The sequence below is a fragment of the Ursus maritimus genome, unplaced genomic scaffold (assembly GCF_017311325.1).
Source record: "Ursus maritimus isolate PB19 unplaced genomic scaffold, ASM1731132v1 scaffold_33, whole genome shotgun sequence".
In the NCBI taxonomy this organism is placed as follows: Eukaryota; Metazoa; Chordata; class Mammalia; order Carnivora; family Ursidae; genus Ursus; species Ursus maritimus.
The window spans coordinates 1,720,045-1,747,217 of NW_024425897.1; the positions used below are offsets into that span (position 1 = coordinate 1,720,045).

The 27,173-nt window shown below is 57.0% G+C and overlaps 1 protein-coding gene across 2 annotated transcripts; it reads right to left on the minus strand.

Annotated features, from left to right (window-relative positions):
- On the minus strand, positions 1–27,105 carry PPIL2 (peptidylprolyl isomerase like 2). 2 transcript variants are annotated; one of them, XR_005831627.1, is made up of 20 exons: positions 26,266–27,105; positions 24,584–24,633; positions 23,686–23,731; positions 21,297–21,359; positions 20,272–20,323; positions 16,051–16,102; positions 13,464–13,555; positions 12,679–12,768; positions 11,757–11,832; positions 10,871–11,031; positions 9,632–9,707; positions 9,008–9,114; positions 8,450–8,539; positions 8,071–8,104; positions 7,419–7,536; positions 2,312–2,368; positions 1,627–1,699; positions 1,447–1,509; positions 1,156–1,358; positions 1–943 (listed from the first exon to the last, which is right to left on the minus strand). XR_005831627.1 is itself a non-coding variant. In XM_040619537.1 (20 exons), the coding sequence occupies exons 1-20, from the start codon at positions 26,295–26,297 to the stop codon at positions 847–849; spliced, it is 1,569 nt and encodes a 522-aa protein (XP_040475471.1). In that variant the 5' UTR covers positions 26,298–26,444; the 3' UTR covers positions 1–846. The 2 variants fall into 2 exon arrangements, 1 of the variants encoding a protein (XP_040475471.1); XM_040619537.1 differs by having other exon boundaries at positions 1,219–1,358; positions 26,266–26,444.
- Between the last annotated feature and the right edge of the window lie 68 nt (positions 27,106–27,173).

The window sequence follows — 27,173 nt, forward strand, 5'->3', positions numbered from 1 at the left end:
GGCCAGCAAATGTTACAGGTTTTTTTGTGTTTTTTTTTTTTACATTTATAGAAAAATAACGTCAAGGGAAGGGATTTTTAAGTCTGGAAACGCTGGTGAGACTGGTCTGGAAGCCCTAGTGCTGCGGTGAAGGGTCAAGTGAGCACGAAGTCAGGCCCTGAGGGCGGAGGGCGGGGTGTGGGGCACAGCCAGGAACTGCAGGGCTGGGCCCCGGCTCCCAGCGCTCCTATTACCATCCTGAGGCAGAGCGGCAGGGGGTCCTGGGTGCAGCCCCCACCGGGCTGAGCAGGCCCGCGCGGGAACATGGCTGAGAGCCTCGAGTCCTTGCTGGGCGGCCGGGCCCCAGGGAGTCCAGGCAAGACGCAGCAGAAGAGGTTTTAGAAACTCGTGTCAAGGCTCTGGGCGAGGGTCCTCAAGCCACTGGCGGCAGGCACTCCTCCAGGTGTGGCAGCCACAGGTGTGGAGCCCCGCCCCTGCGCCCCCTCCCCCACACCGGCCCCCCTCCAGAAGGTCCGGGCTCCACGAACCTGTTTCTAACCAGGTCCCAGGGGCCACGCTGAGTAAACAGTCCTTAAGAAAACGGGGTGGGGGAGGGTAGGAAAGCCCGGGTCAAGAGATCCCGCCTTCCTCCCCGACCCCAGCCCACACTGCCACAGCCCATGCCTGGTGATCGGAGACGTGGGTTCGGGCTGGGAAGGCTCATGGACTCCGAGGGCCAGGAAAGGGGACTCGGGGCAACAAGCAAGAGCTTTAGTGAGCTGTAGTCGGAAGGACAGAGAACTCCGTGGTGTGGACACAGGACCCCGCCCTGAGTCCCTCCGAGGCTCCAGAGGGGTAGACCCGTTGCTACCATGAGCTGAAGTCCCCAAAGCCTCGGCTGGCCTTTTTCTTGGCCACGGGAGCAGCTGTGCTGGTTGACGGCTCTTCCTCTGCTGCCCGTTTCCTGGAAAGAGGAGAATCGCTCTAGCTGCTGGGTGCGGACCAGCCCCCGAGCTGGGAGCCCACGCCCTCCCGCAGCGCCGGCTGGCTGTGAGGTCACACAGTCACTATACCCTCCCCCAGCTCGAGTCCTCGAGCTCCAGCCTGCACCGTGGCCCCCACGGCACCTGCTCACCCCCAATGCCCGCCGCTCCCTCGCCACAGGCGGGTTCTCACCCGTGGGCACCGGGAGGTTCGGAAGGCACCATGCAACGGGACGAGCGCCCTCGCCGCACTCACGTGGCTGCTGGGTTGATGTACTTGCCCACCCCCTGGCGGTACGTCTGGGGGCCCTGGCTCCCCGGCTTGGGCTGCTGTGTTTTTACGGTGCTTTCTGGGGCCGCCGCCTCGAGCTGCGTCTTCTTCCGCTCCTCGGCGATCTACGGCGGAGCAGGGTGACAGCTGGCCCGCAGCCCCGCAGGCCGGGCAGGCTCCCCGCAGCCCCTGCCCGCCCCATGGCCACCTCACCTGGGCGTCGGCCTCCTCATAGGGGTCCACAAACACCGTGGTGGAGTCGATGCGGATCTCCTCCTAGCAGCGGAAGGAGGCGAGTGAGCGGGCGGCAGGAGGCAGCGGGCCCCTCCAAACCCACCTGCCCGGTGCCCAGCCCGGGCCGTCGCGCTCCCTCGGTTCGCCCGCGGCACATACCTTAGGGCGATCGGTTTTGGGATCGCTCTCCACGTTCTCCATGGCTGTCAGTGTGTCAAAGCCCCCAACAACCCTGCGGCCAAGGGACGGGGGTACCTCTGAATGTGCCCCAGGGCAGCGCACCCCCAAGAGCCAAGTCCCTGTGGCATGGCAGGAAGAGGGGAGGAGGACGGGCCTGAGAAGGTGCCACGGGGATGAGGGGCCTGGTGGGGGAAGAGGTGAGAGCAGGGCGGGTGGGCCACAGCCGCACACACTGCTTCCACGCTCTCCATAGTGCCCTTTGTGCTACAGGATGCCGAGCCAAGGGGCGTGACGTGCCATGAGGCCACAAGCTGGAAATACCACCTGGGCCTTCACAGGACAAGAGGACAGAGAGGACATGGCCCAGGCTTGAGAATTGGAAGCACCCAGAGGACAGCCCGAGGAGGGTGAGTTTGGACAGGGCAGCCGGCCAGAGGGGGCTAGAGCGGCCCTCCCCTCAGCCAGCAGGTCTGCGGAGCCAACCATCCCCTGGCCAACAGAAAGGCCCCAAGGCCCCACTTCCGCATTGCCGTGACCTCAGCAGTGATGGGCATGCGGGCAAGTGAGCACGGAGCCAGGCAAGGGGAAAGGCAGCGAGAGGGTCCCGCTGGGGAAGGAGCCCACCCGCAGCAGCGCCCCGGCTGTCAGCAGCAGCTTCTCTTACCGCCCGAAGATGGTGTGCTTCTTGTCGAGGTACGCGCAGGAGCGGAAGGTGATGAAGCTGGGCGAGGAGGACAGGGGGTCAGGAAGAGCCCGGCAGCTTCCCCACCCAGCCTGCTGGGCCCCCAAGACTTCTGGGCACACTAGGCATCCCCGTCCCCTCAAAGCAGCTCCGGGAAGCTGCAGCTCACATGTGTGCGCGGCCCCCACACCCTGCCTGGTCAGGGCAGGCCGTCAGCCAAGGCCACCCAGGGGCACCGGGAACCCAGCTCCCCAGGAGAAGGCCCCGGGCACAGCTGCCCAGGAAAGGCCAAGGAAGGCTCTGCCTCCAGCCTCGGCTGCTGCCAACTTCTGGTGGGCGGACAGACGCTGCCAGAGCCCGCAGGCAGAGACTGTTGGGGGGGGTGGGTGGAGAGGGAGACTGGACACCAGAGCCCGTCCCGGTGCGACAGCAGCTGAAGCAGCAGGGACTCTGAACTGGAAGAAAGCAGACGGGCAGGAAAGGGAGCAAAGACACCAAGGAATGTGGGCAAACACCCATAAATGCTGACCTAGTAAACTGTCACATCTAATTTGGTGTAAAAATGAGTGAAATTTCAATGCCCAACGATATGAACATGTGAGCTGGCTGGGCTGGGGCGACGGCTCGGGCAAGGTCTGCCTGCGAGGGAGGGAGAGAGATGAACTGGTAACTGCAGGCTTGAAATAAATCTACTTAAAGCCAGAAGTGACACGTAACTTCCAAACTGGGAGAAAGAGGAAAGGAAGAAATGAAAAATATTTTTAAAAAACAGTAACCTGGCAGTACAAATTAAGATAAAATATGGTTACTGACTGGAAAGTTAAGTACGCACCTAAGACCATCAGGTTGAATTAACCCCAAATCTAGGTGTGTGCCATAAAGACAGCCCTAAAACTTCAGGAATCTGGAAAGCTCTGAGTAAAAGAACAGAAGGAGAGGTCTAACAAGAGATGGAGAGAAGCGTCCTGGGGTGGGGTCCCCTGAGAAGCGGTGTGGGCCGGGCAGCCCTCCTGGGACACCGTGCAATGCCGTCCACGTCCCCGACGGCTCACGGCACGCACACTCGGCGAGGGACAGAGGCTGAAGCCCATTCCACCGGGGACAGCACCCCTTTGGAGCCCCCCGGGCCTGACCAGACACGGCCGGCGGGCAAGTCCCGACTAGACGTCAACACCCACCACTGTGCAGACCTGAACTCTGCCCACCAAGAGGTCTCTCCACCGCACGTTTCTAACGCAGCTCAGGAAGCTTAAGAGGGAATGAAACAGTCCTGAAGAAAAAGAAAGCAAGAAAAGCAACGACAGGACAAACAAAGATATACCAGAAAGGAAGTCAAGTCTACGATTAGTTCTGTGACCTGCGAAGACAGGGGAGTACGTGCCGTCAGCAGTGGTGGAGAGCAAGATGGGAGCCTGAGAAAGGAGAGAAACAGAAGGAAGCCAGGGAGATGGAAACAGAAGGAAATTACATAAAATAAAACCAGAAAAGCCCTCCGTAAGCCATTAAGGAGAGCGGAAATGCAGACGTGGTGATGGACGGGAAGGGAGACGCCACCAGAAGTTTGGAAATCTTGAGATGGACCAGTTACATTCTGGCAAGAAACAGAAGCTACCCAGATGGCCCACAAAGTGGAACCCGACTAAGGAATTAGCGTGAAGGGTCCGCACAAGCTGTCCTTGGCATGCTACTTACCACGCAGACCCCGTGTCCGCCAAGCCTCCCCAGGCTGTGCACACTGGACCTCAGGCCCGGCCAGCAGACCCGGATCAGGGGTGAGGACAGCAGCAAGTGGCCTAAAGCAGTGGCCGGCGGAGCGCCCAGTGTGGCGAGGACCAGCCCAGGTTTACTCCAGGACAAAACAGTAACAGCTAGGCTGGTCAACCCAGAGCTTCTATCCACAAATTCCAGAAGGAAAAGAAAACGGTCTGACCAGAGTAACAGATGCTAAGAGAAAAGCATCTGGAAACACAGCCTCTCCCAAAAAGTAGGCCCAGCAACAAATGATCAGATGGTAAAGCAGCATGTAACCTGGAGAGCGGGGTGCCCACGTCCTCTCCTTGCAGGCCTGACCCTGAGGGGGCTGGTGTTCAGGCTGGAAGAGCGGAACACTACCTTGTGCTGATAACCGTATCTAGGAAACCCAAGACACTCTTAATAAAAACTATTCAAATTATAAGAGAATTTAATAAAGTAGATATAAAATAGACTTTTTATTTATTTTTTTTTAAGATTTTATTTATTTATTCGACAGAGATAGAGACAGCCAGCGAGAGAGGGAACACAAGCAGGGGGAGTGGGAGAGGAAGAAGCAGGCTCACAGCAGAAGAGCCCAATGTGGGGCTCGATCCCATAACGCCAGGATCACTCCCTGAGCCAAAGGCAGACGCTTAACCGCTGTGCCACCCAGGCGCCCCTAAAATAGACTTTTTAAAAAGACTGTATTTATTTGAGGGAGAGGGCACGCACACGCACAAGCAAGAGAGTGGCAGGCAGAGGGAGAGGGAGAAGCAGACTCCCCGCTGAGCAGGGAGCCTGATGTGGAGCTCGATCCCAGGACCCCGGATCATGACCTGAGCTGAAGGCAGGCACTGGACTGAGCCACCCAGGCACCCCCTCAAAAAAACTTTCCCTATATAAGCAACAGAATTGGCAAAGAATTCTGATTTAAAAATATCAAATTAGGGGCGCCTGGGTGGCACAGTCGTTAAGCGTCTGCCTTGGGCTCAGGGCGTGATCCCAGCGTTCTGGGATCGAGTCCCACATCAGGCTCCTTTGCTGGGAGCCTGCTTCATCCTCTCCCACTCCCCCTGCTTGTGTTCCCTCTCTTGCTGGCTGTTTCTGTCAAATTAATAAATAAAATCTTAAAAAAAAAAATCAAATTAGGGACACTTGGGTGGCTCAGGTCATGATCCTGGAGTCCTGGGATGGAGCCCCACATTCAAGCTCCCTGCTCAGCGGGGAGCCTGATTCTCCCTCTGCCCCTCCCCCTATGCTCTCTCTCTCTAATAAATAGAAAAAAAATCAAATTATACAATCCTTAAGTAGCCTTATCTGGGAAGGCAGGGAACCCAGGTGAAAACTCCAAAACCACATTAAAAGACAGAAAACATACCCTCAGGGAAAGTCAAGCCACGTTCTTAAATGGAAGACGTCCTACATCTATCCTTTCAAAATATCAATGTCCTGTCACTCCAATTAGAACACCCCTAGAGTTTGCTCTAGAGAAAATGATTTTAAAGTTTGGGGAGCCTGGCTGACTCAGTCGGTGCAGCGTGTACTCTTGATCTCGGGGTCATAAGTTCGAGCCCCACGGTGGGTGCAGACATTACTTTAAAAAAATAAAATCTTGGGGCGCCTGGGTGGCACAGCGGTTAAGCATCTGCCTTCGGCTCAGGGCGTGATCCTGGCGTTGTGGGATCGAGCCCCACGTCAGGCTCCTTCGCTGGGAGCCTGCTTCTTCCTCTCCCACTCCCCCTGCTTGTGTTCCCTCTGTCGCTGGTTGTCTCTATCTCTGTCAAATAAATAAATAAAATCTTTTAAATAAAATAAAAATAAAAATAAAATCTTTAAAAACAAAAATGATCTAAAATTTCATATTAAAGAGGAAACAACCAAATCAAGCCAAAACATGCTGTGGAAGCAGGGAAGGTGGACTCCCCTACTAGAACTTCCTACAGAGAGCCAGTATGATTGAGTAGGATTACCTCCTACAGGTAAAGGATTCGTGGAAAATCACCCAGAACAAGTCACTGAAGCTCGGAGACCCTCAGGGTACAAAAGGGAGGTGTTCCACCTGACGGGGCCCCCTCAGGAGAGGATGGCCCGGGGTCCGGGTGGCCCCAGCCGCCACACTTGACCAGAGCTCCAGCGGGCAACCTCACGTGAGAAGACGAGTCAGCGGCAGGGCTGCAACTGAACCGGGAGAAGGAGGGATTACTCTCTAAGTGACGCCGGCACAGCGGGAGGGACGCAGAACACTTGGTTCGCATCCGTGTACAGACACGGTGTGTAAAGACATGATAACAAAAATTAAAACCTTCCCACCTCAAAAAACTAAAGTCTTCCAAAACTTCTGGAGACCCCATGAACCAATGAACTAAGGGTAGAGTCCCTTAAGTACAACTAAAAACTGCACGAGAGACATCCTGGAATATATTTTAAAATACCATGGGCAGTTTTTCCAACTGGAAACACCTGGAAAAAATATCCAGAATACAGATGCCTAATCTAAAAAGCTCTGAAGAAAAATACAAACCTCCTCGTAAAAAGAGAGCAAAGAGGAAAGAGTCAACAAAGAACAAGCAGAAACCAAAGAATTTTTAAAAATTGGAAATGATGAAACTCAGGTGAACTCCTACAGCTCCCAGAGAGGGAAGGACAGATAGGTCACGAGAAACCCTGGCTGGACAGGCACCCCCATTCCACCCAGCCGGACAGTTCTGCACAGGAATCCCATCACATGTGCAGGAAAGCCACCACCCCCAATGCCACCATCCCTGACCACCGGCCCCCACACTGCACAGACCGATCTCCCCTGCCTGCCTGCCCCATGGCGTAAGGCTCCTCCAGAAAACTGTCCTTCCGCCACCCCGAAGACGCCCCTCGGCCCCTGCCCCTGCCAGGCTGGGTCTGGCCGCTCCCCTCCCCACACTCACTCCCGCTGGGCCCTCACCCCCTGCCCTTCCCAGGACACGGGGCTGCCCAGGCCCATACTTCCAGCCTATTCTCACCCCCTCGGCTGACCCACTAGGATGAGGCTGGGTGTCCCAGGCATCAGACACACCAGCGCTGCAAGCACAATTCTCAGGCCCTCACCGGGCCGCCCTGTTTCGACAAATGCACTACATGTCCTAGGCCACCGCCCCTCCCCCGCCACCCAAGCCAGCACCTGCTGCCTCCTGCAGCCTCCCTGGTCTCTGAGCAACCACCTACGTTTATGGCTTCGTGAGCACGCACCCCAAGGCACACACACGGGGGTGGTATGTGATCTCCTCCAGGGCGCTGCCCACTGTCTGGGTGGGACTCAGGTGGAGCCCCTTTAGGGCAAAGCAGAGAGGGAGGAGCCACCCACAGGTGCCCGCTGACTCACAACTGAGACTTGTTGGCGTTGGGCCCCGAGTTGGCCATGCTGAGGATGCCCCGACCCGTGTGCGAGAGGTTGGGCCGGAACTCGTCTTTGAAGGGCTTTCCCCAGTACGACTCCCCGCCTGCAAGAGGAAGCAAGCACGGCTGGCAGCAGCCACGACTGGGTCCCAGCTGCATGCAGCCAGCTCTGGAAATCTGCGCTAAGTCCCGAGGGGACACTGACGAGTACTTCAGAGGGCACCCCTGGCCTCGAGGGACCCTCATCACCGTCTCCCCACGGATCTCCCCCCAGCCCCCAGGCCCCTCGAAGCCCTGTGTGGGGCCGGACCCCTAGTACAAGGAGTAAAGGGTGAAAGCTGCGGGTCACGACCGCTCACACCACACCGAGTGAGTGAGCGGCCTGGGCCTCGGAGCCGACAGGCCCGGAAGGGGCTCTAGAGCAGCCAGAGGGCATCGTGTTTCTCTCCCCATCCATCTAGGCCTTGCAACCATCTCAAAGAGAGAAAAATGAGGGATGTGCCTGAGGTCACACAGCAGGCTGGTGGCCGGCCTATCAGATTCCACATACAAACTCTCGGCACGCCTCCCGCCCACCCACCCGCCATGGCCCACAGAGCAGCCAAAGCTGCCGGGGAAGCCCTCCCACCAGTGCCTACCTGTGCCTGTGCCGGTGGGGTCCCCCCCCTGGATCTGTGAGAGGAACCAAAGCCAGTCAGCAAGCTGTGCCCCATGCGCCCAAGGCCCCACTGGCCCTCCGGCTGCTGCCCACCACCGACTGAACCAACTCCCCACCGGCCAGGTGGGCTCGAGAGCAGCTGAGTTGCTGGTGAGGACAGAGCCCTCTCGGGCCGCCTCTCTGCACGAGCCCAGCATGGCCGGGCTGGGGACACCTAGGGGTCAGCCCGCATGTTCCCCACCCGAGAAGGGGCTCATGGGTACGATCACAGGAGACACCGGCAGCCCTCGCCCCGGCCACGAGTCCCGCACCCCCGCAGAGGCGCGAGTCTGCGGCCAGCACAGACTCTCGTCACTCACCACAAAGTTCCTGATGGATCTGTGGAAGATGGTGCCATCGTAATACTGCTTCTTGCAGAGCTTGATGAAGTTCTCACAGGTCTTTGGCGTCTACAAAACAGCCCAGATACTTCCGTGAGGTGAGGAGCAGCGGACGGGAGGACTGCAAGCACCACCCAGGGCCCTTCTCAGGCAGGGGTGCTGCTCAGCTGCCCGGCCGGACACAGTAAAGCAGGACCCATGAGGCTGAACGACAGGACACCTGCATCTGCCGTGACCCTGAGCGAGCGCCGCCGAGAGACACTCGAGCAAGTGGGGGGCAGGGGTGTGTGTGCGTGTGTGTGCGCGCGCGTGTAAGGAGCCTGACCCCTTCTGAGTGATGGGTGCACATGCCCCGCCCAGAACACGGGCCCAGGAAACGCAGTGCACGGCTCACAGGGGAGGGAAGTGCGGGCACCAGGCCTTCTAGGGACCAGGTGGAACATTCGCTCGCTCTACCAGCGCGTACCAAGTGCGGGCATGGATTTAAGACCCTGGAAAGGAGCGCGGGCTCAGGGTGGGGACGGCGGCCACACGCACCATGTCGCAGTGCAGCTCCAGGTTGAGGTCGCCCTTATTCGTGTGCAGCCGCACGTAGCCCTTCTTCTTCACAAACTGGTAGCGCAGCACATCCTCATCGATGGCAGCTGCGAACCGAGGCCGAGCTCTGTGCTGCCCTCCGGCTGGGGCAGCACCCCCCACCCACACCAGGCTCCGGGGAGAGCCCGAGGGTCGGCCCCGGGCCACAGGGCAGGGTGGGTGTAGGGGCAGAGGGACTAGGCAGGGCTCAGTAGTTAAGGGGGGGGGGTACTGGAAAAGCCTGGACATGGGATCAGTGGGAGGAAGGGGACAGTGGGGGCCTGGTAGGCCAAAAACACGAGAGGAAGGGGTGTGGGGCCGGTGCCATGGTGGGACATGGGCTGGAGCCCAAGGGTCTCCTGCCCCCAGCTGGGCCCCCACTGCAGTCTCCAAACCCACCGCCCCCCGATACATACACACTTTCAGAAAGGACCCGTCACTGCCCGACCACACCAGAGCTGCCACAGCACCCATGAAGGTCTGGCACAGATGGAGCGACGCTTGGGGTGGGGGATGGGGGGCGTTGGGGGGCAGGGCGCCCGCCCTCGGCCGCACTACTGGGGACGGAGGTGCACGGGCAGCTACCTGCTTCGTGCGTGGTCTCCGGAACCATGGCGGTGGAGGTGAAGGAGGCGCTGACCTTCCCGGTGGAATAGTGCGCCTGCAGAGAAAACCAGGCGGCCCATGAGCAGTGCCCCGGGAGGCTGGAAGGCCCGGACCCCACCACTTGAGGCCCGCTCAGTGCCTCTAAGAAGCTGTCCCTGGCTGCCACCCACAGAGCCCAGCGGGGACTTCCAGGGGGCCTGGCCCTCTAAGGGCTCAGGGAGTGAGGGGACCGAGCGGGGACACGTGCAACAGAGGGCCCCGCCTGGGCAGGAGGCTGAGGCCCAGCTGGCCAAGGCTCTCATGGTAACTGAGACCCTGGACAGAACTAGGAACTGGTCACTGCTGGGTTCACAGTACGAGGGACTCTAGTTCCTTTTCAAAGGTTTCAATCTTCTACAGTAAACACATTGCTTTTTTAGTCAGGAAAAAATAAGCCCCAATATGTTGTATTTTTGTCCGAGACAGAGGAGGAAAAAAAGGTGATTTCTCCCCATCAGAAGGAAATACACCAAAACGCTAAGCACTGTTGTTTTAGAGGAGTGGGGCTGTGAACACCAACCTTCTTTCTTTTCTCTCGCAAGTTTCCCTGGATAATTCTCTGAGGAAGCCTCAGAGCCCCTCTATCCCCCATCCCCCATAGCCCTGCCTCAACAGGAGAAGGAGCCGCTCTGGGGCCTGACAGGTCGGGGCACAAATCCTGGCACCATCACTGCCAACTGGGGGCCTCGGGGCCGACGAGAAGCAAACGTGATACCCAAGCAGAGGGCACCACCTGTCCCCTCCCCTCAGCGCTACGGTACCCTGAAACACCCCTGTCATCTCTCCCTGGGTTTCCTCTGGGCACCAACTGACCAGCTCTGCAGGGTAGTCCCAGGGGCTGTCTCTTCCCTGCTGTCCTGAGGATGCAGTGTCACGTGGTACCCAGGCAGAGGTCCACCCAGCATATCAACTCCGGGCTGCCCAGTTCGGGCCAGGGTGAGATACAGACCCTGTGTGGCCCCCAGCACACGCATCTGCCACCCTCAGCCTCCTGAGGCCCAGCCTCAGTGCAGCCCGCCTCTGGGCCCCCAAGGGGCAGCTGGGCTGTGAGGGGTCCCGGCCACCTCCCTCCAAACATATCCCAGGGCCCCCACGAGCTCCTTCCCCCAGGACCCCTCTGAGGGGCCGAGGTGGGCAGGCTGGCCGCACTGGAAGCTGTGTGGCCCTCTGCCTACTCACAGCATTCAGCTTGTCCACTTTCTTCTTCTCGGGGACCTTCATGGTGGCCGCCAGGACCTCATCCCCTTTGAACTCCTTGTAGAGCTCTTGCAGTGTCTCGCGGGTCTCGGCATTTGTATTTTTCAAATAATAAGATGGGTCCTGTTTGGCCTTTTCTTCATCTACAAAACAGCACGGTGGCCCTGCTCAGCCGATCACCCAGCAGTGTCCCCAGACAGGCATGACGGGGACAGGAGGCCAGAGCCAGTTGCAACAGCGGAAGCCCGGAGGAGGATGCAGGCCACGTAACCCGAGCCTCCACACGGTGACACTTTCCTGGTGGCTACGATGCAGGGGAGAGGGTGCGGGGAAGAGCTCGAGGCAAGAGCCCACAAGGGTGGCAAGTCAGTCTGCTGCAGCTTCTGCTGTGGTCAGCTCTGGACTCTGTCCCCAGCTGCCCCCTGGCCCCAGTCACCGGCCCCCCCACCCCAGGACCTGCCTCCATGCCAGAGGGACCCAGCAGCCTGCACTCATCACCTGTCCCTGCAGTGGGAACAGAGACAACTTCTAAGGAGCCAGGGGAGGACCTGGGAGAGGACGCGGCCCCAAGGGGCCCTGGGGTGGAGCCCTGAGTGGGGCAGAGGCGGGGGCCAGGCCTCCACCATAGGTGGCTGTGCCCACCAAGCATATGGGCCCCGGCTGGGACTCCCCACATCAGGTCCCCTGTGGGCGGGTGTGGGCAAGTGCGGTCCTGCCAACCTCCACACAGAAGCGAAGCATCAGCCAGTCTGGGCTTGAGCAAGACTCCTGGAAGCTCCAGCCCCCAGCAAGGTGAGGGCTTTCCCCAGAAAGCACTACATATTTCACCCAAACCCCTGGCACCCAGGCCAGCTGTGGTTGTACCTACCAGGATCTGTTATTTTTATGTTATTCTTCACATGAAAAAAATTGGAGACATTGAATTTGTCCAAATTGGTGGGGTCCTGCAGCAAAAACAACACGTGGGGCAGAGTGAGCCGGGCAGCAGAGGACGGGCGGGTGGCCTGAGAGTCCCAGGCCTGGAAGGCATGAGGCCAGGGGCAGCACAGAGATCTGAGGTGTCGAGCAGGGAATGGAGGGCACCAGGGGTCAGGAGCGGGCTCTGCCCGGGCAAGGCCACAAGCAGGGGTAGGGTGGGGACAGTGGCACACCAAACTATGTCCCCTTCTCCCCGTCACACGGCTGATGAGCACGGATGGATGTTCATCTGGGGGTGCGGTCAGACACGGGGCAGCTACCTTAGGCCTCCCACACCCCCCCCACACGCTCCCTTCAGCGTGGCTGCCAGACACGGAGCCCACAGCGCCTCGAGCCCTGGCGACGGCGAGGCCCCCTGTGGGCGGGAGCGCGCGCAGACCTCTGATGAGGATGGAACAAGCCAAGGACAGGAACAGCCCACAAAGGCCACCCCCCGAGTTTCTAAGTCCAGGTCTTTCAGGAACCCACTCAGGGCTGACATCTAGAGGCACGTTCTATGTTCAACGCTGGGGTAGGACACACACTAGCCTGTCCTCTCCCACCTGGATACGGAGATGGCTTTGGGGGCAGAGATGAGCGGCCCTGACACAGCAAGGACAGGCATCGGAAGGAGATGCGAGAGCCAGACGGAAGCGGCCGTGTGAAGACCCGGGCTGACAGAGAACAGGGGCGCTGGAGCTGGGGGTGCTGCCAGGAGCTGGGGGCAGCTGGGAAACCGCAACCAGGCAGGCCCCTGAGCCTAGGCGGGGAGGCGGGTTGGCAGAGGGCACCAGGGTCCTTCCTGGGCACAGCAGAGGCAAGGGGACACCCACCTGGAGAGTGATGATGTCCTGCCGAGAGAAGGGCTCGTCCGTCAGCAGGTCTCGGAAGTTCTTGGCCTTGATATTTAGCTGCTCCACTGCCTGCAGCCAGGAGGGAGCCCACGGTTATCGTGCCCGCCCCGACCACGTACCCTCCAGGGGCTCACGGCAGCGGCCCCGCCATGGAGCGCAGAGCCTGCTGAGTTCCAGATATTCGAATCAGCCATCTCAGCAAAGCTCACCGAAGGACACTCCCGTGACACACATCTGACATCAGCAAACGGGCTCAACAAGGCCGGCCATGCAGTTCTACCAAGCCCCTCCCACCAAATCTGTGCATTCTTTGGGCAAAAGTGACCCCTGGGTCCCCTAGGGCAGCGCTGGCCATCCAGACCCTGCCAACGGCCAGGGACAGGTGGGAAAACAGCTCAGAGAGGGCTTCCCTGCAATATGGCACCAACGCGACTGCTGCTGTGCCCTCTGCCAGCCCACCTGGGGACTCCAGCACAAGGTGGGGGCGGGGGGACACGACTCGGCGCTCCCCTCGGCCCTGGGCCTGTCCTCAGAGCACAGGTTCCCTCCCAGGGCCTGATCAATGAAGACCAAAACTGTGGGGCGGACCCATGGGGTACAAAACCACCCCCCAGGTCTCAGGTCCGGAGGCCGCAGGAAGGGCACACCTCTTCTTGACTGCGCCGGTGGCTCTCAGAACGTAGCCCTGCCAGCCCAGGGCTGCCCTGAGCCACACAGCTGAAGAGCCGAAAAGCCTACACGTGCCACCGTTCCTGAGAACCCACCTCATGGGTGTAGACGTTGCCAGTGGTCCTGACAGCTACAATGTGGGTGTTGTTGGTGAACACGGTGAACAGCACCGGGCAGTGGTACTTTCCTAGAAAGAAGGCACATGCAAAACCAGTCAGAGAAAGGGCCAAGGGCCAAGGGCAAGAGAGGAGGCAGAACCCTGTCAGCAGGCTCACAACGGAGACCCAGAGGGACAATGAGCTGCTCAAGCCCCCTGCTCCAATCCCAGTGGGAAACTCCTAGTGGTCCTGCAAAACCCAAGCCCTACATGGCCTTCCCTGGAGGAGTCTGCGCCATCAGCCCCCAGCCTGCTGCTAGTAGCCACCACCCTGGCCTCCTCCTCCTCCATCTCAGACCCTGCCCCATTCCCGAACCTCCTGTACCGTGGCCTGTATTACTGCAACAAGCTCCCACTGCCCGCCCTGCCCCGCCCCTGCCCCACCGACTCTGCACCAGGCAGCCAGGAAGCACGTTCAAGTAAGTCCCAACAAATACACTGTGGAAAAAGGTGGGGGGAGGATATTTACAGATTAAGAGACTTAGGAGATGGCAACCACACGGATTTGTGTGGACTTCCTTCTTTTTTTTTTTTTTTAAAGATTTTATTTATTTATTTGACAGAGATAGAGACAGCCAGCGAGAGAGGGAACACAAGCAGGGGGAGTGGGAGAGGAAGAAGCAGGCTCCCGGCAGAGGAGCTCGATGTGGGGCTCGATCCTAGAACGCCGGGATCACGCCCTGAGCCGAAGGCAGACGCTTAACGACTGAGCCACCCAGGCGCCCCCCCAAGCATCCAACTCTTTTTTCTTTTTTTAATTTTTTTTTTACAGATTTTATTTATTTATTTGATAGAGAGAGACAGCCAGCGAGAGAGGGAACACAAGCAGGGGGAGTGGGAGAGGAAGAAGCAGGCTCCTAGCGGAGGAGCCCAATGTGGGGCTCGATCCCAGAGCACCGGGATCACGCCCTGAGCCGAAGGCAGACGCTTAACGACTGCGCCACCCAGGCGCCCCTCAAGCATCCAACTCTTGATCTCAGCTCAGGTCTTGATCTCAAGGTTGTGAGTGTCAGCCCCGCACTGGGCTCCATGCTGGGTGTGGAGCCTTCTTTAAAAAAAAAAAGAAAAAAAAAAAGGTGCTTGCAGGTCAAAAATGTTAAAAAGAAAACAAACAAAAAAAACAGGTGAACGCTCAGATCTCGTCTCTCCTCTCCGGCTGGCACCTGAGAGTTCTGTGGCTGCCCGTGNCCTACACGACTGCTCTGCACTGTCCCCAACCCGGACCCCTCTGACCACAGACCCCTGCTTCCACGCCTCACACTGTGCCAGCAATACAGGCTTCCTCAGGGCCTTTGCACTGGCTGTGCCCTCTGCCTGGAACGCTTTCCCCCACATCCCTCACGCCTTGTCTCTCATTGGATTCCCACGCAAACCCCACCAGCGTGTCTTGCTATGACTCCCTCTCCTCCCTGCTCCTTATCTTCGGTTGCTGGCAGAAGCAGCATCTGACACACTATGGTGAACTGTTTTCCAGCTTCCTCCCTCACCATAACGTAAGCTGCTTTTATTCCAGGAGGGATGTGGTCTGTTTTGCTCTCTGCACATAGCAGGCACTCAGTAAATACGTGCTGAATGAGAGACACGCTGTGGGCCTTGGAGTCAGCCGATCTCAGAGCAGAAGGTCTACAGTGCTTGGCTACCAGCACGGAGCTCCCTGACCTCCAGAGACCATCCACAAAGCACCGTGCTTCTGCTCTGTCGAGGCCACTCCCTCTTTTACGGTGAGCCGCCACCTACTGTGGGCCAGGCTCTGGGGGAGACAGGCGTGTCAGACCCCAGCATCTTCCCAGGACGCACACACCCAACGAGCGCAGATAACCTCAACCGTGGCATCTGCACGGGCCGAGAGAACTGGGCCAGGCCCACAAAGAGTCAAGAGCAAGGTCGGTGCCCGCGGCGGTCACTCAGCTTTGGTATATTTGACAACAACAGTGGACAATGTGGAGGACTAGAAAGCAGGACCCCTGGGCTGGGGTGGGGCTTCACAACCAGTGGCAAACCCATCACCCCCCACGCCCACCAGCCCTGGGCCTCCGTCTGAGCAGTGAGCAGACCAGGGTCGCAGCTAGACAGGGTCCATGCCCACGGGCCCAACTGTACACACAGAGGCCATCAGCAACCCTCTCGGCCCCGCTGCCCTTGTGGGAAGAAGTGCCCAAAACTCAACATTTCACCCCCCACCCCACCCCCAGCTTTAAACTACCTGGACCTTTAAGGAAAAATTATGTTACATCTTTTTTTTTTTTTAACTGGGGTAAAGTACAAATAACCTCTGCCACTTCAACCATTTTATCTTATTATTTTAAGTAATCTTTACTGCCAATGTGGGGCTTGAACTCACATCCCCGAGATCAAGAGTTGCGGGCTCCACTGACTGAGTCAGCCAAGCCGCCCCTTGTATTTGAAAAATTGAGTGTCCGGCTTGATCAGAAAGGAATGATGGATTCTGCAGAGTACTTGATGAGAGGCGGGGCGTTGGGGTCTGTGGCACAGTCTTTGAAATGGCCATAAAAGGGACCACTCACCTTCCTTATTCTTTGCAAAGTTCAGCTTGATCAGGGACCTCCCATCCAGTTTCTGGAAGAAGAATTATTAAAATTAGTCGTAACGAATAAATGGCTGATGTGAAGAAATGCAGAGCCTATGAGGCTGGGTGAAGCAGAGAGATGGGCAAAGTCTCTGACCACGCAAGCCTTCACAGCTGCAGGCGAGGAGTAAAGCCGCAGGGGCCACCCTGAGGGCCCCGGGACCCAGAAGTGACGTGGATAAGGAGGGCTGCCCCACGGAACCCCCAGCCTCTGAGCGGCGCACTCACAGGGGCGACCCCTGCCTAGACGCCGAGGGTGGAGGTGTGTTTTATACTTCTCAAGTGCTGACACATTTTTATGGTGAGCCCTGATGCACTGACTACTTCTGAAGTTAAAAATGAATGTATTTCTTCATCTAAGTGGTGGGTACACAGGCATGCCCCTACTGTTCTGCTGTAGGACTACTTAAGAAAGAACATTACAAAGTGGGGGGAGGGGAAGGAATCGGTACCCCCGCATGCTGAGTGAGTGTGATGGGATCCTCTATTTTTCAAAGTTCTGCACTGTCTACAGTTTACGCCTCTACTGTGGGAAACTTTACGATAAAACACAGCCCAGGCAGCCAGAGGAAAAAAGCTGCCCCGGAGTGGGGGGCCTGGATTGGAGCAAGTGAAGGGGACTGTGGAGGGACCCCAGAAGGGGGAGGCAAAGCTGTCTGCCCGGGAGCACCTGACTGAGGGCCCACGTCCCAGCGGCCCGTGGCCACTCTGGTGCGGGCCCGGCCCAGCCCTGCCTACACGAGGCACAGAGGAGACGCCGGATGGGCATCCTGGGGCCAGGCCCCTGGGTCCTCGCCCTCCTGCAGCGGCCAGCCCCCACCTGCTCCTCCACGGCTGGTTTCATTCCTTCCGTTGTCACTCAACTGCCCCCCACCATCCCGCCACCGGTGCAGGTGGGCATTCGACTCCAGGACAGACAACAGGGTCCTCGCTCCAAGGCTGCTCCCATCAGACAGCCCTCCTCCTTCGGGCCCAGGCAGCCCGGGAACATGACCCTGCACACAACACGCTCCTCCTGGGTCCCCGAGAAGGCACATGGGCCAAGCCTGCCCTTGGTGAACTGCCCCTGTTAGCTGCCATGTTGGGCCCGCTAACCGGGCCCAGAGGCCGAGCCGAGCATCTACATGTTTTGGGGCTCTGAAGCGCACCCGTGAAGCAAAACGTCCAAAGTAACGAAAAGCGCCCCGGAGGCCACTGAACGACAATATCCACGGGGAAGGAGACGGAGGCCATGAGGACAAGCACGGACAAGAAGACACGAGGGGCCCCGGGGCAGAGTGGGGCCGGAAAGCCACCACTGGGAGCGCAGGGTGCAGACCCTCCGGCCTAGAGGAGCCCTGAGACCGGCTGCTCCCCTGAGGCGGACGCAGCATTCATGTCAGGGAAGGCAATGAACCCCGACCACAAGCCAATCACGGGGCACAGGCAGGGAGCACGGACCCCACGGCAAGGCCCTGGAAGCCCACGGTGGCTCCCAGCAGAAGGCCTCACAGGAAAACACTGCCAGTCACGCTTTCGAATGACAAACCATGAGGAGGGACGCAGCAGACGCCTGAAGGAGAGCTCTCTCTAAGGGAGGCCGGGCTGCGAGCACCACCTCAACCGTCTGAGAACAAGCCCAACGGCCCTGGGCGGCCGGGCCCAGGACACCCCCCCCCCGGTCTAGCCCCCTTTCTTCCAAGGGCGGGGAAGGACCACTGGGGAGCCACCCACCGTACCGAGGGGCCCACAGCACCCTACACTCTGTCACAAGGGCCAGGGAGCCCGGACAGCACAGAGGGCCTCTGGGAAACAGGTAACAAGACCTCGGCGAAGTGAAGAACCAGTGACACTTCACCTGTCCTAGGCTGGTGACCAGGACGCCGTTCACGCTGCTCGCCCCCTCACTACCTCCCCTCGAGCGCACAGCGCCCAGGCCCTCCTGGGCCTCCCTGACGGCGGCCGCCACGCTGCACGGCCTCCCGGGTCTCCGTCCCAGAACTGACCAGGCCTCATCCAGCCTGCCGTCCTCCGCGGCAGGGCAGGGCCTCATCCCAGCACACAGGGCTCTCAGCTCCACGGCGCCAGAACCGGCCCGCCTCGCCCGGCACGCTAGCCCTCCTCACGCAGGCCGCATTTCATCAGGTTAACCTCTCCGCCTCAAACACCTCCTCCGGCCACCCTGAAGTCGACCGTCCTCCAAGGTCGCACAGAAGTCCCCACCCTCCCTGCTGGCTCTCCTCACCCCACCTCCACCCTACTGCCTGCCCCTACTCCGCGCACCCGAATCCCTCCTGCCGCTAACCTCTGCTTCTGAGGCGTCCGCCTTCCTGCTGAGCCCCCCTGGCCTGGAACGCCGAGCACAGGCTGGATCACGTGCTTCCACCGGTCTGTCCCTGGCATCCCTGACACAGGACACGCTAACTGATCAATCCGCCCGAGATGGGGCTGCACTAGAAGGCTCCTACTGAGCTCTCCCCGGCCCCGGGAAAAACACAGAACCTGATGTGATGGCCCCACGAGGCCCCCAGGTCCATCTGTAACAGCAGTCGTGGGTCCAGCCTCTCTGGGCCACCTCCTCAGCCCCCATCCCGGTCCGAGCTCGCACAGCACCTCTCACGCAGACGGCGCACAGCCCCCTGGCTGCTTTCCCACCTTCCACCCTTGCCTCCCTACGGTCCCGTTTCCCCACCGCAGCCAAACCGAGCCTCTGAAACACAGGCCAGGGGCACCTGGGTGGCTCAGTCGGTCAGGCGTCTGCCTTCAGCTCGGGTCATGATCCCAGAGTCCTGGGATCAAGCCCCGTGTCGGACTCTGCTCGGCAGGGAGTCTGCTTCTCCCTCTGCCTCTGCCGGCTGCTCTGCCTGCTTGTGCTCTCTCTCTGTCAAATAAAATCTTTAAAACAAAACAAAAACACAGGCCAGATCACGACACGCTTCTGCCTGAAACCCTGCCCAGCCTCCAGCACCCCCAGAACAAACCCGAGCTCCCCCCAGGGCCTTCAAGGCCCCCCGTGACGTGGCCTCTATCTGCCACCATCGCCCCCCATCCTCGGGTCTCAGCTTCAACGGCGCTGCCACACAGACGTTCCCCAAGGCCCCCAGCCCCGTCGGTGAACGCCTCTACCTCCCACAGCTGACAGCTCGCAGGCGCTGCACGCAGCACAGGCCCACACCTCGCCAAGCAAGTGGATGCCACCGAGGAAGTGAAGAAACGGGCCCGCGCTGCAGTGTGAGGGAACGAGAGGGCTCCGAGAAGTAAAGGGACCACCGGAACGTGGGAACTGTAGCAGCCCCACGAGTTTATGATGGAGGCACGCAGCGGGGGGCAGAAAAGGCGACTACACTGGAACTTGGCTCTGGGGCTCTCTTCCCGAGTGGCACAGAATTCCTGACACTGGGCCTGTATGCGTGACACAGAAGCAGCTGCTTAACCTCACTCAGGATAAAAATACAAATTAAGGGGCGCCTGGCTGGCTCAATCAGTGGAGCATGCAACTCTGATCTCAGGGTTGTGGGTTCGAGGCCCGCACTGGGTGTGAGATTACTTAAAAATAAAATCTTAAAAAAAAAAAAATTAAAAAACGCTTTCAGGCTGAGGCAAGGAAAATTTCTAAAAACTTGATGATACTCATGGTCGTTGAGCGTATGGGGAAACAGGCATTTGCAACTTCCCTGGAGGACAATTTGCCAGTAGCTTCCAAAACTGAAACCGCACCCACCCTGTCACCCAGCAGTCCTGGGAGGACACTCATATGTGTGTCTGGAGAAACGTGCACAAGGGCAGTCCCTGTCCACTGTGACAGCGGGTAACTTCAAACATGCTGCAGCAGCCCCACAGGAAGACGCATGTAGCCACCACAGAACGTGGCAGGGCCCTACGCACTGATGTTCAGATCTCCGACACGCTGTGGGGTGCACAAGCAAGGTACAGAGGGGTTCGCACGTGTGATTGCATCCACGGGCCAAGGAAAGAAGATGTACGTCTGTACATGCGTGTACGTGTAGGGAACATTTCCAGAAAGGAACAGTGTGGGGAAGGGAGGGGAGGACAGTCCCACTCACGGTGCCCCGTGAACAGTCTTCTACCGCGCTCATGTGTACCAAAAACACAGAACAAAAGGACAGATGAGAGGACAGCATTCACTCGGCATCTCTTAAACTCCTGCCCAGCCGCTTACCTCTCCATTGCTGGGGTTGGTCCCATACTTCTTAAGCCAAGGGACAATGTTACTGAAGGGGAGAGAAGAGAGAATGTCACCCAGGCAGTCAGGCGCAGCCCGGTGACGAGGCCACCGTCCAGGAGGGTCGCGTCCAGGTGAGACCTACGAATGGGCTTCGCTCCGCTTCACTTCCGCGAGCAGCTTGCCTTGACCAAGGAAGTGAGGAGTGTTTCTGGATACGTGGGTCTCAACGTACGTCCAGTGTTTTTATTGCGGTTATGGATAAACAACACAAGCCAGCGAACAAAGACATATGCAAATACTGATACGTCTATATAATGAGATACTGGGCCAGCATCAAAAATCAGGCTTCCAGAGAATTCTGATGACACAACTGAGTGAAAAATGGATTCAGAACTATCTTCGCAGTATGACCTCAACCACGTGCCAGAAATAAACTCACAGAAAAAGAGGAGAATAAATGTTGACAGTGGTTATCCTGGATAGTGTGATTTTGTAAATTTTTCCTTTTACCTTGAAGTATTTTCCACATTTTCCAAAAAGAGACTGAAACATGAAAAAATTACAGAAGCTCGTTTATGTTGGAACATAAAACTGAGCAGCACGCTAAAAACACAGCACTGGGAAAGTATGTACCTAAATTATGGCTCTGCTTTCATCAAGTGAAAAGTGCTCAAGTTCATTAACATTCCAAAACAGGTATAGGTAGACCAACTAGAACCCTAGACACCCCCATGTGTGGAAAGAGGTCAATGCCACCCGAGGCAGGGACAGTAGTGCCTGCTAGCAAGGCTGCCTGCCCAGGGGTCACAGCAACACTGCGGCATCATCCCGAGGCTCTGGAAGTCCCTCCTGTGTCCCCAAGGGGCCACCCAGGGCTCCCGAGGCTACCAAGACCCCAGCGTGGCCCGGCTTGGCACGCCTGAAGCCACAAACCCTCCAGCTGGTCCCATACCCCCTTCCTGAGTGGGTATCAACAGTCTCACCCCTTTTGTTAGCTCAAAAGTCGAGGGAAAACTCACAGCAAGTCAAAGACGACGCCTTCAGGGGTGCAGACTGGGTAGACGAATGGCTGCAGAGAGAGACTGAGAAAGAACAGAGTCACTGTGGGTCACCCAGTGGCTCCCGTGACTTCTCCCTTCATTCCTCCCTTCTTCCCTCCAACAATTCTGGGGCTCCTCTGCCTAGCCAGGGCTGGGTGCCGGTACAGAGGTGACCCCCACATCCCTGCCCCTCAGAAGCTCCCTGCACAAACCAATAAATACAAGGCAAGGGTCCCAGGAGGTGCTATCTGCCGTGTCACGTGACACATGTCATCACGTTCAAGCCCAAAAGAGGTTCCTGGAGGTAGCCTTTGGGGCGGCAGGATTGGGATTCACTCCCTAAAACCTCACATAGCAGGTAGGCCACACTCTTCTACTGAGAGCTGCCCTCTCTCATCCCAACAGATCCTGGTCTGGGGGTGCCCCGCCTGCTCCTGCTTAGTGTGTGCACACAATTCCCCCCACATTTCCAAGGGGTAGGCACGTGACTCAGGCAAGTGCCCTAGGAGCCCTGGGTAAGTTCTAATACATGGATATGGGGGTAGACTGGTCTGCAGAGACCCAGACTGTCACAAGCCATTTACCACCTCATGGGGAGCCTGCTTAGGAAAAGCAGACCCCAGGGGCACCTGGGGGGCTCAGTCGGTTAAGCAGCTGCCTTCAGCTCAGGTCATGATCTCAGGGTCTTGGAATCCACTCCCGCATCGGGCTCCCTGCTCCATGGGGAGCCTGCTTCTCCCTCTCCCTCTGCTACTTCCCCTGCTTGTGCTCTCTGGCTCTCTCTCTGTCAAATAAATTAATAAAATCTTAAAAAAAAAAAAAAAAAGGAAAAGCAGAACCCACAGATGAAGGGAGACTGTACCTGGTGAACTTCCTTGAGTCAATACCCTTTTTTCTTGCACCGGGTTTCCATCACTAGCCATCAAGAGCCCTGGCTGACCTGGCTTGTTTGTAAATCGGTCATCTCTAAGCTTGGGCAGCACAGGTCAATCCCCCAGACCTGGACAGCCTGGCAGTGACGGGGTCACCTCCCCAGATGCTGCTCCAGAAAGCCCTCAAGGGGCAACCTCACCCCTCCCTCTCTGGCCCAACCTACTACTCTAACCCAGGGGTGACCCTGCTGCTGCTGGGGACTGATGAAAACACGACCCAATAACAAAGCGAGCTCCAAATAGCGAGACACCGTACATGCATCTTCTCCCAAACGGGCCTTGAAGGGCATGTTCTCAAAGCACATTTTTACCCAGAACCCAAGGTAGTTAAAAAGCGGATGAAACACAGTTTGGAGACCTCTTGGAGGAACTGGGAACCAAGGATGAAAGTATTTCCATAAAATCCATTCACAGGCACTCTGAAGGAGACCACATTCCCACGAGGCTGATGACAAAACTGGGCGGGGAGAAATCCAGCCAATGATGCCTGGGTCCCACTTGCTGACCCTCCCTGAGCAAGTGCCAGGAGCAGAGAAAAGCCTTCCTTCAGCGCTACACGGGAGCCTCCTGCGGCAGACCGAGTGGCTGCATCCCTGGCCCTTCCTACACCCTTACCTGCCTGTGGTGTCTGGCTGAGAGCACTAGGAGAGCTCTGTCAGTTCTCAAGGCTCATCGTGACCTACGGAATCAGAACCCAATGGGGGACACACACACACACACACACACACACACACACACACACAAACAAACACACAATGCATGTGTCCGGAGCAGGGACGATCTCAGCTCGAGCTGGGGGAAACTCAGGCCCAAATGGACCATCCCCAAACCCCCAATGTCTTGGGGTTCATTACTGCGAGCCCCACTTCTCCAACAGACCCACGTTCTGTTCAAACACACACCAACCATGGTGGGAAGAAGCATCTGAGTGGCTCTACAGCTGGGTCTCTCCCCATCCCCACCAGTAACCTGTGTTCCCAGGGAAGGGGAATGGGGTTCACGGTATCACGACGATCACTGATGCTGTTACTACTTAGACTCTGGACTAAAAGTAAAGCATGAAAGACATGGGCCTGGAGTCAGACCACCGGGTTCAAGCCTCAAAGGCATCACTTCCTGGATGTGACACCTGGGCGAGGGTCTTCCCACTTTTAAACGGTGATCCTCTCAAGTATAAAATAGGCTAACCAACAGTCTACTTACCTTGGAAGGTAAGAAAGAGGCTAAAAGAAACAGTGCATAAACATACAGACACAGAAGGAGCAGAAAGTATTAGTTCTTATCACTGTTAGGTCACCTTCTCTCAGTTCAAGGAAAATCTAGGTGAGGGAACACAGACAGAACCCCCATCTGCATCCCCAAGGATCAGATTCACCGTCAAATAATGAGCATCAGAACACAACTAGGAGGGACAGATTAACACTCGAAACTCTTACCTGCAGTGATCGAAAGGTAAACGACGAAAATTTGCTTGTGGGATATCTGTTTAAGATGAAAAGAAAAGAAAGGTTCTTCTGTAAGTAACCTCATGTATGTGTTCCTACCACCAACTCAATTCCATGCCAAGGCAAAGTTCACGTACACTACCTAGTGCAAAAACTAGTGTGGGTTAAAAACGTTTCAATAGGTATAACACATGGGGTACGTCAAGAACAAACTTAGAGGGAAAAGTCCATACTTGCTTAAGCCACTGCGGTTGGGTTTCTCCCACAACCCTAACACCCTTGCTGTGGGGCCTGGCTTGGCTTTCCAAAACAGCTGTGCTGGTGTTATCCCCATCAGCAATTAATGAGAATGTGCTCTTTCTACTGCAGCCTTGATGGCTCTGGGTATTATCATTCTTTTTATTCTTTATTAACCTGACAGAAAAAAAGAATGTTATCTTAATCTATGTCAAAAAATATCACCACTGGGACGCCTGGGTGGCTCAGTCGGTTAAGCGTCTGACTCTTGATATTGGCTCAGTTCATGGTCTCAGGGTCGTGAGATCGAGCCCTGCATCCACTCGGGGCTCAGCATGGAGCCTCCTTAAGACTCTCTCTTGCCCTCTGCCCCTCCCCTGACCTGTACTCACTCTCACGCGTGCTCTCACGAAACGTATATACATGTATGTATGGCCATCAAGATTAAACATTTTCTCATGTGTTTAGTGTATTTTCTCTTTTGCGAATTATCCGTGTTCTCAACCCATCTGTCTGCTACACTTTCTGTGTTCTCGTTCATTGTTAACTTTTATAGTCTTATTGTGTAGTGAAGACGTCATTCCTTAATTACAACCCCCCCACACACACACACACATCCACACCAAAGGAACAGAAGGATTTCACGCCGTACCTGGTTTCTTGCCGCCATAGAAGTGAGTGTATTCGGCACAGGTAATGTACCTGGAGAAGAGGAAGAGACTCTTACTACCACCCCGCTTTATAAAGAGGACAGTCTCTGGAAGTAACTGGTGACTTAATTGTTTCACTCATTCAGCAAATGCTTATTAAACACCTACTATACAGACGCACAGTGGTAAATACAACAAAACACAGGGATACACAAACTAATAAGCAAATACAAACAGGCCTGCTTTCCTCTGAAGGAAATGAACAAAATTTAACAGAAGACTTGATGATGCAAAGGAGCTAGCCATGTGGAGATCTGGGGAAGAACTTTCCAGGCAGAGAGACCAAGCAGGCTTATCACATATAAAAGCCCTGAGACAGGAAAAGCTGTTGAGTTTTTAGAAAAGGGTGAAGCCGTTGAAGAGTGTGCACAGGGGCATGTGGCAGCAGATGAAGAAGGGCGGTGGTCGGATCACATGGGGCCCCGCAAGCGGGTAAGAGCTGTGGACTGGCGTTAAGCAGGATGGAAAGCTGCTGGAGGATTTTGAGTAGGGCCCTGGCATGATCTAACATAACTCCTCAAAGCGTCCCTCTGGTGCCTGTGTAGAGAGGGACAAGCAAGAGAGGCAGCAGAAAACCAATCAGGAGGCAACTACAAAGGTTCAAGGAGGAGCTGGCATAAACTCTACCTACGGGAGGGCTGGTGGACTAGTGAGAAGTGGTTCCTGGAAGAGCCACAAGGATTTACCAAAGAACAGAGGGTTGGAGAGAGCCACAGGAAAGATGCACCAAGGCTAACTCCCAGACTTCTGACCTAAGAAACTGAATGGCGGTGTGACCACTGAGAGAGGGGAGCATATTAAATTGGAGATGTCCATCAGACCTCCAACTGGAGATGTTGAGTAAGCAGCTGACTAATGTAACGGGGGAGATCACGAGGAAGAACATAAAGGGAGAAAAACCGTGGAGGACATGGGTGTTTGAAGTCTGGGAGAGAGGGAGAAGGATCCAGCAAAGGAGACTGAGAATAGAGAGGCCACTGAGGCAGACATAAAACCAAGAGCGTATGGTGTCCCACATACCAAAGAAGGGCTTCAGAAGGAGCGAGGTGGTCAACTGTGTCATATGCTGTTGAGAAGCCCAACAAAATGAGAATTGTGAACTGACTACTAGACTTAGCAACAGAGAAGTTACTGGGATCCTGACAAGAGTAGTGCTGGGGAGTAAAGCCTGCCTGGAGTGGTTTCAAAAAACATGAGAACACAGCAAGCAGACGCAAGTCTTTCACGTCTTGTTAGAAGAAACAACAAACCACAGTGGCAGCTGGAGGGAAGCACGGCGCAAGACCAGTTTGTTTTAAACTGCGAGACTCCGGAGCATGAGTGTAGGCCGACGAACGAGCAGGCACGGAGACTAGAGGGGCAAGAGAGGAAGGGGCTGATTCAAGAGCAGAGCCGAGGCGGTGGGCGGGCCACGCTCGGATGAGGGCACCTACGGTGTGTTAGAACCGGGAGCCCGGGAGACTTCGGCGCCGGGGGGCTGTAATTCTCCACCTGAGGAGGGGGCAGAGGCTTCCACTTTGAGAGTGGCTCTGGGAACCAGCTCTGAGAGAGGGAAGGGGGGCAGCGCGGAGCGAGGGACAGGCGGGCACTGAGGCCGAGCGGGGCTCCGCTCGGTTCAACTTACATCTTGTCCTTCTGATGCTGCCGCTTCCCCATGGCTGCGGCGGCGGCAGCGGTGCTGGCGGTGCCAGAACCAGAGAGCGCGGAGAAACGACGGCAAACAATCCAGATTTCCACTTCCCGGCCCAGCTTCCTAATTACTTCCGGGTCCCGCGGACCCGCCCCGGAAGCCGGCGCGAGGCGAGAGGGAACGGCGGCGCCAGGTGCGAAGTGCGCATGCCCAGCAGGTACAGCCCGGTCCTAGGGTTCCTGGGGAGAGTTCCCTGTACGGATTAGGCGCTGGCGGGGCCCAGGGGCTTCTACTTCGAAGCCCCACTTTCTCGAGAGGGTGGGGGATGCTCTCTCTGGACTTTTCGCAAAAACATCCAGCCCTGGCTAGGTGCCGTCCCTGCTCAAGCCTGCCCTGGTTTCACCTGGGTTCTCAGGTCTTTAAAAAAGTCTGCCTGGCACCATAAGTCCCACCAGCCTCCGGCTCATATGTGTTTCCTTCTGCGGCAGACGCCTCCAAAGCCACGTCCACGTTCGCTGTGTGCCCGTTCTCCTCCCATTCAGTCCCCACTGCCTCCAGGCCCCTCTCCTGGGCAAATTAGGGGCAAATGACCTTTAAGCCCGAAAGTCCAAAGCCCTCACTCTTCCCCTTTCTTAAGGACCCTTCCCTCTACCAGATCACTATGTTCGTGTGCCCCAGCCTAAGCCCTGGGTCTCCATCTACACCCAAGCACTGGGTGATCTTGCCCCCACTTGTGGTTTTAAATACCACTTGTATCCCTTGACTCTAATTATTAAACGGCCAACACTCCAGATTCCTGACCTCTACCTAGGTACCACTGATCTCGATTTTAACATGTCTGGTCAAAACAGAATTATCCATCCCCCCTCTACCCACTACTCCTCAACCGTACCACTAGCCAG